Source organism: Aquila chrysaetos (genome assembly GCF_900496995.4).
Source record: "Aquila chrysaetos chrysaetos chromosome W unlocalized genomic scaffold, bAquChr1.4 W_unloc_1, whole genome shotgun sequence".
In the NCBI taxonomy this organism is placed as follows: domain Eukaryota; kingdom Metazoa; phylum Chordata; class Aves; order Accipitriformes; family Accipitridae; genus Aquila; species Aquila chrysaetos.
The window spans coordinates 391,690-401,895 of NW_024470321.1; the positions used below are offsets into that span (position 1 = coordinate 391,690).

General features: G+C 51.3%; 1 protein-coding gene across 1 annotated transcript; it reads left to right on the top strand.

The window, feature by feature from the left end:
- Positions 1-251: 251 nt before the first annotated feature.
- On the top strand, positions 252-9,497 carry LOC121232848 (nucleolar protein 6-like). Its single transcript, XM_041121319.1, has 9 exons — positions 252-295; positions 796-2,764; positions 3,063-3,180; positions 3,403-3,557; positions 3,794-3,957; positions 4,404-4,556; positions 5,746-5,843; positions 7,702-7,770; positions 9,487-9,497. Exons 4-9 carry the CDS (start codon positions 3,414-3,416, stop codon positions 9,495-9,497), a joined length of 639 nt encoding a protein of 212 aa, XP_040977253.1. The 5' UTR covers positions 252-295; positions 796-2,764; positions 3,063-3,180; positions 3,403-3,413.
- The last annotated feature ends 709 nt before the right edge of the window (positions 9,498-10,206 follow it).

The following is a 10,206-nucleotide window of genomic DNA, read 5'->3' on the forward strand; positions in this document are numbered from 1 at the left end:
TGTACACGCGCATAAACATAAGACATAATTGGTTATACTAACTAAAACATGCGAGACTTGTCTCAGTCTAATTGGTCAAGATAAACTGCCGAATTGAGGTTCATTGTGCCAAGTTCCCTTTATCATGGAATGCGCACCTGTGTTCTTCCAATTGATATCTTTCTTATTTTTGTCTTCTTGTTTATTCTGTTCAAGGCCTTCTAAAGGTGTCTGGAATGCTCTTGTGACTGTTAGCTAAATATGTTCCCACATGGCCCTTCTCAAAGTTTGACTGAACCAGCAGCAGCTCAGCAAGGTATGTCCTGTGTCAGGGGACAGCGCAGACTCTGCTCACCTGGCTAACCTGCCTTTGGCCTGCTCTCCCTTTCTAGGGGTGGAAAGGTGGTGGTTTGGTCCTGGTGAGTGGGGTGGTGGGCTTGTGACTCTGATTTGAGCTGTCTTAGGTTTCAAGGAGCTCCATCCTACCCCGTGGGTTGCAATGTGTCTGTGTGAACCGGACAATCGTGCTTCTTTGAGATCCCTGGAATGATGTAGTGGGTTTTGGGGTTTGGTTTTTTTTTGGGGGGGGGGAATTCATCCCATTTCCCAAAGAACTTTGAGGTGTTGCCTTCCTGCAAGGGGATCCATATCTCTGCTCATCGTACAGGACTTTGCCTCAATGTCTTCCTGGTGGGGTTAGGGCTTAGGGGCTGCCCTGCTGGTGATGACAGAAGCCAGAAGCAGTCATGTGGGGTGGGCTCTGGGGCTTGTGGTGCCTCTTTGAGCTCTTGTTGACTCAGCCATCTGTTTTCACAGGGCTTGGGGTGCTTCAGTGGCTTCTTGGTCTCCATGCTGGTTGCCTACCTGCTGATGAAACATAAGGTTGTCAAGATGATGAGTAGGTATCAGGTGCTGAGGAGCACCCTGCAGTGCAGGAAAATGTCTGCCTGTGGGTGCTTGGATGGGCAGCGTGGTGCTCTCCTTAGATCTGCCGAGCCTTTTGTGCCAACCAAGGCATAGCTGCTGAAGTCCTCCTGCTCTCACAGTCCCCAAACCTCATTCTCCCCTGCAAACATCCTACTGGCTTCTCTCTGCTTGTGTTCACTATGTCCACGTTGTCTGAGGATATATCACTGTCCCACTGCACTCCTCTGGCTGCACCTTTCAGGTCCTGCATCCTTCAGGACATGGGCCAGATGCTCCTGTGCCTTCATTCCATAGGTCCAGCTGGGAAACCCAGGAGAAGGATCTTTCCTGTCATGGTATAAAAGTACTAGATCATGCCTACCAAGCCCTCCTTAGTGCTGCAGCTGAATGTGCAGCTGAAACAAAGAAATGTCACTTTGAGACAGAAAAGATGCATCTTGGAGGCTGGGAAATGTCCCCCTCCCTACTTCTACTCTCCAGCTTGTGAAATTAAAGCCTGGAGATGAGCCCTGAGCACTTTGGCACCACTTTGCTGGTTTTTGGTAAAACCTGCTTTTTACCTGGTGATTGGATGGAGGAGGAAATTGTTTCCCTTCCCCCTTTTAAGAGCAAAGGGGAACAAATCTGATTGAAAGAGTCTTCTGTGCCAGGACCAGTTGCAGTCTGGGCAGAGCTGCATGTCAGATATGGGATGAGATGCTAGTTTGTACAGCCTGCTGTGTGATGAGGCAGCAAAATCTGTGTGTGCCGTGTCCCTGCAAGCTAGCCTGGGGAGAGCAAGGCTGATAAACCCCATGCTGAGAGGGGATGCACTTTCCCGGAGCCTGAGGGGTGTTTAGGAGTCCGATTGTTCTTGTGCATGGGGCGGTAGGTAGGGGTGTCTGCTCTTCCAGCCGCTTGTGTGCAGGTGGCCCCGGGGAGCCTGCGGTGGTCGAGGGACATGGGGGACGAGGGGAAGATAGACGGTGCAGCCAGCTCTAGAGACAGGCAGGACGGGGGTTTGTCGTTCGTGGTGCACCCCGCAGAGGGTGCTGCTGCTCTGCCATAAAGCTCAGGCTGGCCGGATTCGTGCAGCTCGATTCAGCTGCATCTGAGCAGAGCGGTTTGGCGTCAGTGATGTCTCCTCCTCCTCGTTCAGGCTCCTCTGCTGCGCTTTGGGGAGATGGAAGCAGCAAGGGCAGCAGCAATTCTCCTTTTGGTGCTTTTCATCTGTCCTCCCCCAGGGCTCCTGAGATGCTCTGGATATTTTCTGTCTTTGCTTTTGCCATGCTTCACAGCTCTGCCTTGGCTAAGGATGTAGTTGGAGCAATTTTCTGTTAACTGCCATCTCTGTTGGCATTGCAGTAACTGGTGGGAAGGCAGTAGCAGAGCTCTCACCTTGCCAGTATGTGATCTCCTTACCCCCAAATCGCTCTTAGCTTCTCCCTTCCTAGGGAGAATGCTGGCAGCACAGCTCTTGGTGCTGCCTTAGTGTCTTGCACAGGAAATAATTTCACTTGCTGCTTGAAACACAGCCTCTAGGATGCCTGTGGCTGCTGGGGAGCCACAGACAGTCTTGCCCTTGGCTTCCCTCTCTCTTACCTCCCCGTTTTGCTGAGTGCTCTTGCCAGAACTTGCTCCCTGGGGTGGCAGTCCTGGCTCCTCAGAGCTTGGCCGGCCTGAGAGGGAGGCGAGGTGGACGCCCATGCAGAAGTGAATGGAGAGGCTCCCTGTGTGTCTGCAGGTGTCGGGGATGGGCGAGGAGGCCATGGTCAGCGTTGTCTACTCCTACGATGATCTGAGCTGCAAGCTTTGGAACCTGAAGGGGCTGCCACTGACGGCCATGTAGAGCATCCATCCAGCCTTCTGGTACATGGACGTGAGTGTCCCTGGGCATGGCCCACACATGGGGGTCTGCAAGGAGCTGGGGGATGCCCTGGGGTGAGGGGGGACAGAGAGAATTAGTCACTCTCTGCTTTTGTGGCTCCTGAGCGCCCTCAGGGCAATGCGGTGCCTCTTCTTTGCTGTCCCGTCCCTGGGGCTGGCTGTGCACAAGTTGGCTAAACCCTCCATGCCAGGGGGCTTTGCTAGGGTGGGAGGTTTGGGGTGAGGGGGTGCACGGTGCTGTGGGGTTTCTGATCCCTGTTCTCAGTCCCTGGGTGGCTGCTCTCTCCCAGGTCTTCCCTCCCATTCCCATGAAGTCGATTTATTCCTTCCATACCTGAATCAAGACCAAGCACTTGCTGCTTCCCTCAGAAGAGAAGCCCTGCCTGGCCTACATAGCCCCTTTGAAGAGTAAGTGGGGAGAAATGTGAGTGGGAGATGACTTGGGGGGGGGGGGAAGCAGAGGCAGGCAGCAATGCTGGCTCCATTACTGCTGCGTTGGTGTGCCACAGGTGGGATCAGAGTCCCGGCTCCTCCTGTTCTCCTTCTGTAACCTCTAGTCCCAGCCACCCCCATCCATCACCTCATTTCTGCATGGGGCTCACTGGCCTCCTGCTGTCCCTTTGCCCCCAGTCATCTGCCACATGGAAGGCAATGGCCAGTGGCTGCAGGACAAAGAAGCTATCAAGCGCATCAAGGCGGCTTTCCACCTCCAGCTGGCTGAGTTCCTCCAGCAGCAGCACCAGCTGGTTTGCAGACCTGTGGTCACCCACACCAATGTGTACAAGGTAGGGGGGTAACAGGGACCTTCTCTAGACCTGACTTGTTACTGAGGAGGCAGGCAGGGAGCTGTGGGTGTGGTCCCACTGGACAAAACCAGGATTTGGGTGGTGGGCCCAGGAAAGAGCATGGGGAGACCGCTCTGATGCCAGGATGCTGCTGTTGTGTCCCTGAGGTGCAGTGTGGCACACCAGCCTGCTTATGTTACCACCAAGCCTGACTTCACCTTCTGCTCCCATCTCAGGATGGCTACATTTTCTGTCTCCAAGTAGCCTACCACCAGGAGCCCCTGATCTTGAAGGAAGTGGTCGCCCCGGAAGGGATGATGAAGTACCAGGACACAGAGGAGTCTCAGCAGCTGGAGCTGGAGATGTTGCATCTGCCCTATCTAACCAGCTCCCTGCATGGGTAGGTGAAGTGGGGAGTGCCTGGGGGGGCCAGGACACGGGACGTGGCTGGAAGCCAGCGTGGAGGTGCCCTTGGATGTTGGAGGGTGATGGTGGGGAGAGGAGCTCACCGTGGGAAATAGCCTTTCAGCCCACCTTGTGAGAGGCTCTGCAGGAGGATGGAGGGACAAATGTGGGTGGAGGTAGCACTGGTTGTCCCTTTTGTCACATCCGAGGTCACTGGTATGGGGAGACAAGTACCAAAGAGCCGCATGGTTAGAGAGGAGCATGTGGCAGCATTTCCCTTTTGTTCCCCCAAAATCTCAACACCCACAGAGATTGCCCTGTGCTCATGATGCTGCGTACATGTTCCTGGCAGACATTTGCCCCTCTCCTGCCGAATGCCAAAAGGGTGTTTTGGGTCCTGGGATGTATTGATTGAACAGTGGCTTGTCTCCCTCCTCACAGGCTCCAGCAGCAGCACCCTGTCTTCAGCAGCACTTGCTGGCTGGCCAAGCACTGGGTCAGCGCCCAGCTCCTGAGCGACAACATCTCTGAGGAGTGTGTGGACCTCCTCGTGGCGTTTCTCTTCTTCCACCCGGCCCCCTTCATGCCATCCAGGTGAGGATGAGGAGCCCGGGCTGGCCCAATGGGGATTTAGTGCCTTTTTCCTTACCTGGGATAGAGGAGGGATGGGATGCTGTTAGGGCAGGAGGTGTTGGGAGGGTGCACAGCAGTGAGTGTGAGGCCCCTGTGCTGTGCTGCCAAACATTGTCCCAAGCCCTGTTGGGAGTGGCTGGCCAGGGGAGATGGAGATGCTTGGTGCTGTGGGGCTGCAGCTTCCCCTGCCCAGTGCACTGCAGGGTGAGGGGTGAAGCAGGTAAGGATGGGAGCAAGCGTCCTCATGGCCTCTGGGTGCTGGCGGCACAACTGCGGGGTGTCTTGTGCCTTCTTGAGTACTGGTGGGGTCCCTCGTCCTGGGGGTGATGGCTGGGAGAAGCAGGGGCAAGGGCTGCGTTGTGGCTACCAGTGCACCGGGGCTCCTGGGTTCCCCAGGAGGGATGTTACAGTGGTGCTGGTGGCTGCAGTCTCCCTTCCTCCTGGAGAAGACTCCTGAGAGAAGGGCGAGAGGTTGGCCACTGAAAGCTGAATGGAGCAGCGTGTTGGTAAATAACCCTGTGGGGCCAATTGCTTGCTGGCCCATGGCAGGTGGACGGGATGCGGCCCAGAGGGAGCAAAATGAAGCTAAAGGGAGTGTTTTTGCTCCATGTGGAGCCGAAAGGTTACTCTGCCCTGTACTTGGGGTCTGGTTTCCTTCCCCAAAGTAGTAGGAGTAACAACCTGATGCCTGGAATGCTTTTTTGTCTCCTAAAATACCCTGCTAGCAGGAGCCCCATCTTCCCAGCTGTTTGGCTTCACGCGCATGTTGTGTCACAGGGGAAGAGGCACAGCGGGAGCTTGGCTGGCGTTGTTCGGAGCTGCACTGGAGATGGGAGCAGCCCTCTCTTAACTTCCTCCTTGCTCCAACCCCAGGAGTCTGGGTGGGGGGAGCAGTGGAAGGTGGGGCGACCAGGGGCAATGTTTCACTTTATGCTGGTTTCTTTTACTTGGGGAGGGAGGAACAAGGGGGAAAGCCTACCTGGGGATTTGGAGAAGGGGAAGCGCCTCATGCTTGTTCTGTATTTCCCTCTCCCACCATGGACATTTCTTCTTAGGCTGCATGTGGGCTGGGTATTGCTAAGTCACCCCTGAGCCCCTCTTGCTGCCAAGGGAGCAAATGCTGGTGTTGAACTGTTTGTCTTGCTTGCAGCACTCCCCAGGTGGGGTTCCTGCGCTTCCTCGACCTGCTGGCAACCTTTGACTGGAAAAACAACCCTCTGATCATCAATCTGAACGCTGGCCTCACAGGTGAGCAGGCAGCATGCAGGAGAGCCGCGGCATGAGGGTCTTGAGCCCTCCTTGGTCAGCACCTGGCTCCAGGGGTCTTGTATACATGGAGGCGTCACAGCTTCTGCTGGGGGCAAGGAGATTTTCCACTCTCTTACTCCTGTCCTGCAGTGCTTAACTTGCCTTCAGGGTGCCTTTGAAGAGGTGGATCTCGGTGATAATGCTCTGTTGCTTCTGGTCTTGCTGAAATCTGGGACAAGCCTGGGCAGTGTTGGATGTGGCAGTGTCTTTAAAATCCTCTGCTCCTTCGTAGCCGGCATTTTTGCTTGAGGCTTTAGCTTGGTTCTTGGGGGCTAAACCTTCGGTTGTGCTGGGAGAGCAGTCAGGCTCTTGAACAGGAAGCTTCAAAGCCTCCTGCACTGTGTCTGCTTTGAGAGCCCCGCTGAGCTGCTCAAATCACGGGGATGAACTGCTAGTCCCCGATTTCAAAACCTGCAAGGGAAAAGGGCTGCAGTCCTCCAGGTTTTGTTATCTCCTGAGTATTGAGGACCTGCGGCCCTCCCCTATTCCTTGTGTTTTGTCTGTTGATTGTCTTTAGGATACTTGCTGTCTTTCCCCAGGAGCCAGAAGAGACCACGGAATTGTCTTGGCTTTGGGTGGGGGTGGAGTGGGGGAGACAGCAACACCCAGCTTTTAAAGCTGATATATAAGAAAAGGTAAAGCTGCTTGGGAGTGGTGTGGGCAATGCTGGAGGGAGCAGCTGTTTCTGTGGGTTTCAGCTCTCCCTCAACTTTTACTTTTTTGAGAGAGAGAATTGGGTTTCGGAAACTGATATTTTTCTACCCTCCAGCTTTTTTTAATGAACAAAATGGGAAGCATTTTTGGCCAAAGAGCTTCCCCCCCCCCCACCTGAGAGAAAAAACCCCCAGAATGTTGAAAACTCTTTGGGTACAAACTCTGTCATTAGCTTATGTGAGTTCCCAGCCCATATCAGTCCCAGTGCCTGCCATGTCTTGAGCCATGTCTGGGCCCACCTGGGTGAGTTTAGAGCAAAGGTCCATCTAGCCCTGCGTCACGTCTCCAAAACTTCCCACAGGTGGATGCCAAGGGAAGTGTGAGAGCAGAGCATGCCTGAGGCGATGGAGCTCTGGTTGCACGTGGATGTGGGATCAGAGGGTGGGAGAGGATAAAAGCCCATAGTACTGCCCTTTTCTGGGCTGTGATACGTGGGTGAAGGAGGTGTCCTGGTTTCAGCTAGGATAGTTAATTGTCTTCCTAGTAGTTGGTATAGTGCTATGTTTTTGAGTTAGGTATGAGAAGAATGTTGATAACACACTGATGTTTTCAGTTGTTGCTAAGTAGTGTTTAGTCTCAAGTCAAGGATTTTTCAGCTTCTCATGCCCAGCCAGCAAGAAGGCTGGAGGGACACAAGAAGTTGGGAGGGGACACAGCCAGGGCAGCTGACCCAAACTGGCCAACGGGGTATTCCATATCATGTGACGTCACATCTAGTATATAAACTGGGGGGAGTGGGGGTGGGGGGATCGCCGCTCGGGGACTAACTGGGCGTCGATCAGCGGGTGGTGAGCAATTGCACTGCACATCATTTGTACATTCCAATCCTTTTATTATTACTATTGTAATTTTATTAGTGTTATCATCATTATTAGTTTCTTCTTTTCTGTTCTATTAAACTGTTCTTATCTCAACCCATGAGTTTTACTTCTTTTCCTGATTCTCTCCCCCATCCCACTGGGTGGGGGGGAAGTGAGTGAGTGGCTGCATGGTGCTTAGTTGCTGGCTGGGGTTAAACCACAACAGGAGGCCAGAGGGCTGTGGATGGGGCAGAGCATCTCACCCGTCTGTCTGCATTCTCCAGGTGCTGACTGCACAGAGATCAAGAACAAGTCCTCCTCCAGACTCACTGTCACACCACGCAGACTAGAAGGTCCTGCTCCCTTGTCATGGTTTAACCCCATCCAGCAATATGCACCATGCAGCTGCTTGCTCACTTCCCCCCACCCAGTGGGATGGGGAGAGAATTGGGGGAAAAAAAGTAAAACTCGTGGGTTGAGATAAAGATAGTTTAATAGAACAGAAAGGAAGAAACTAATAATGATAATAATAACAATAATAAAATGATAATAATAATAAAAGGATTGGAATATAAAAAACAAGTGATGCACAATGCAATTGCTCACCATTTGCCGACTGATTCCCAGTTAGTTCCCAAGCAGCAATCCACCCCCCAGGCCAACTCCCCCCCAGTTTATATACTGGACATGATGTGACATGGTATGGAATATTGACGTGCGGAAACGGACTCCACAATCAGTGAGATTGTAAAGTAGGTATGTTTATTCAGCGCTGTGCAGCACGGGGGGTAGTCCCACCAAAGTCGTGCGCGCCCGACTCAGCAGTTAGTTTCAAGTTTATACAGTCAAGTGTTACATATTCACAATACGCCTATACATATGCATGACCTGTCCCCGCTTCATATTAAAATTAGCTCCGAGAGGTCATTTCCATAGTCTCCTCTCAACTGCGCTTGCGCAGTGCCTCTTTATGGTGGTCGTCTGGTGGTCGCAGAGATGAAGATAGATGACTCCTCTTCGTCACCGCTAGTAACCTTTCTTCTTGCGCAGGCTCAGTGATTTCTTGGTATTCACCCAAGCCGCAAGACCAGTCTTAGCTGGCTCTTGGGGCCTGCTCCTGCTTCTTATCAGGAACTGTCTTTACCTTATTGGCTGGTTCTTAGGACCAGCTCTTCTTATCAAGGACTGTCTCTATGTCAGCTAATTTCAACAATGTAAGCGCTAAACATCATCTTTCATCCCCCTTTATTATGTCTACTGAGATTCTTTGACTCCCCTTGTCTCAGTCCCCCCTTTTCTAGAAAATAGTAAATTCTTTTACTATATCTAATCCTAGTACTTCTAATATATTATCTCCCTATCTAGCATCTTCTCAAAGTATTTGTTGGTCTCGAGTTTTTCATCGTAACTGATTCTTTTTCCATTCATTGTAAGAGTCTCCTGTACTCCTACAGCACAAAAAGCCACATCGAACCACTATGCCAAGAACCACAGACAAGAGAATAATGATTATTATAGTGACAAACAATTGCTTCAACCATGTCAAATCTGGCAACCAGGAGGTTAATTTTTCTAATATGTCTGTCAAGTCCCAAGAAGTGTCATCTTGGGAAGCTTCATGTAGTATTCTAGTCTTTTCCCATACCTCTCCAAGATCTGTTTCAATTCGTTGGTTTTGATTGATATAGGTACAGCAGGTTTGGTTTAAAACTACACATAAGCCCCCTTCTTTTGCTAAAAGCATGTCCAATCCCATTCTATTTTGGAGTACTACTTTACTTAGGGATTGTATTTCCAGTTGCAGCCCTTGAATTGCATCAATTGTAGCTTTTTCTATAACCTCTAATGTAGCAGATATATTCACGATAGCTTTCTCCAACTCGCTTACCCCTAAAGAGGGGATTAGCCATTGGACAAAACTATGGTACCTAGTACCTCGAATAATTAGTGGGTTTTCAGTCCATTTTACACAGAGCCAAGGTGTTCTCAAAAACCCTCGGGGAGGCGAAGCTCCCTCGAATATACTGATCTGAGGTGCAAGGTACCCCCGAACACAGTGTCCCTTCCAGTTCTGGGGTAAACTCTTTCTGGCCCTGCCATCCCCACAGAGCCACCAGTATCCGGGCCCTGTGTTGCATCTTGGACCGAGATGTGTCTCCCTTCTATCTTGTTCTTGCCCCTTCTTTTCTGGCCCCCTCTTTGGTTTCTGGATATAATAGAAACTGATAGTTAAGTTCAGTCCAAGACGTTCTAATTTTCCTTTATCAAAAGTTCCCAGATTTTCTGCAAGGCTACAAGTATCCATGTCTCCCCAAATATTATCAGTAATATTTAAGCAACGGCCAGTAATTAAGACCTCTTTAGGGTCAGGTACCTCCAGATCAAAGCTGGGTCCCCGCTGGGTATTTCCCTTTCCATAAAGGCATAATCCATTCCTGTCTGGCCCATCTTTAATAAGAGATGTCCAATTTGTGGTTGGGACTCCTAGAAAGGGGAGTTCCATGTTCCCCTGAGGAAGGGGATTACATACCCAACAATCTGATAAATTTAGTACTTTTGAGATACTCTCTGTCATATTTAAATAAGTATTTCGATCCCAAGCCTGCCCCTTGGGCAAGGTCCAACTGAGGAGCGTGACAATTAATGTCTTACAAATTTGAGCTTCAAAGGTCCCTTTTCTTGTGAAGTCCATTGTCCTTTGGGTGCCTTCTTCACCCTAGTGTGATGGATCCAGGCGCTCTGTTCCTTGATCCTAATCGTGGTGAAGGAGGTAAGTAATACTTGAAATG

Coding starts and splice junctions, on each gene's coding strand:
- LOC121232848 (XM_041121319.1), top strand. CDS start 3,414: ATGGAAGGCAATGGCCAGTGGCTGCAGGACAAAGAAGCTATCAAGCGC. Junction 3,558..3,793: donor CCCACACCAATGTGTACAAG/GTAGGGGGGTAA, acceptor CTCCCATCTCAG/GATGGCTACATTTTCTGTCT. Junction 3,958..4,403: donor CTAACCAGCTCCCTGCATGG/GTAGGTGAAGTG, acceptor CCCTCCTCACAG/GCTCCAGCAGCAGCACCCTG.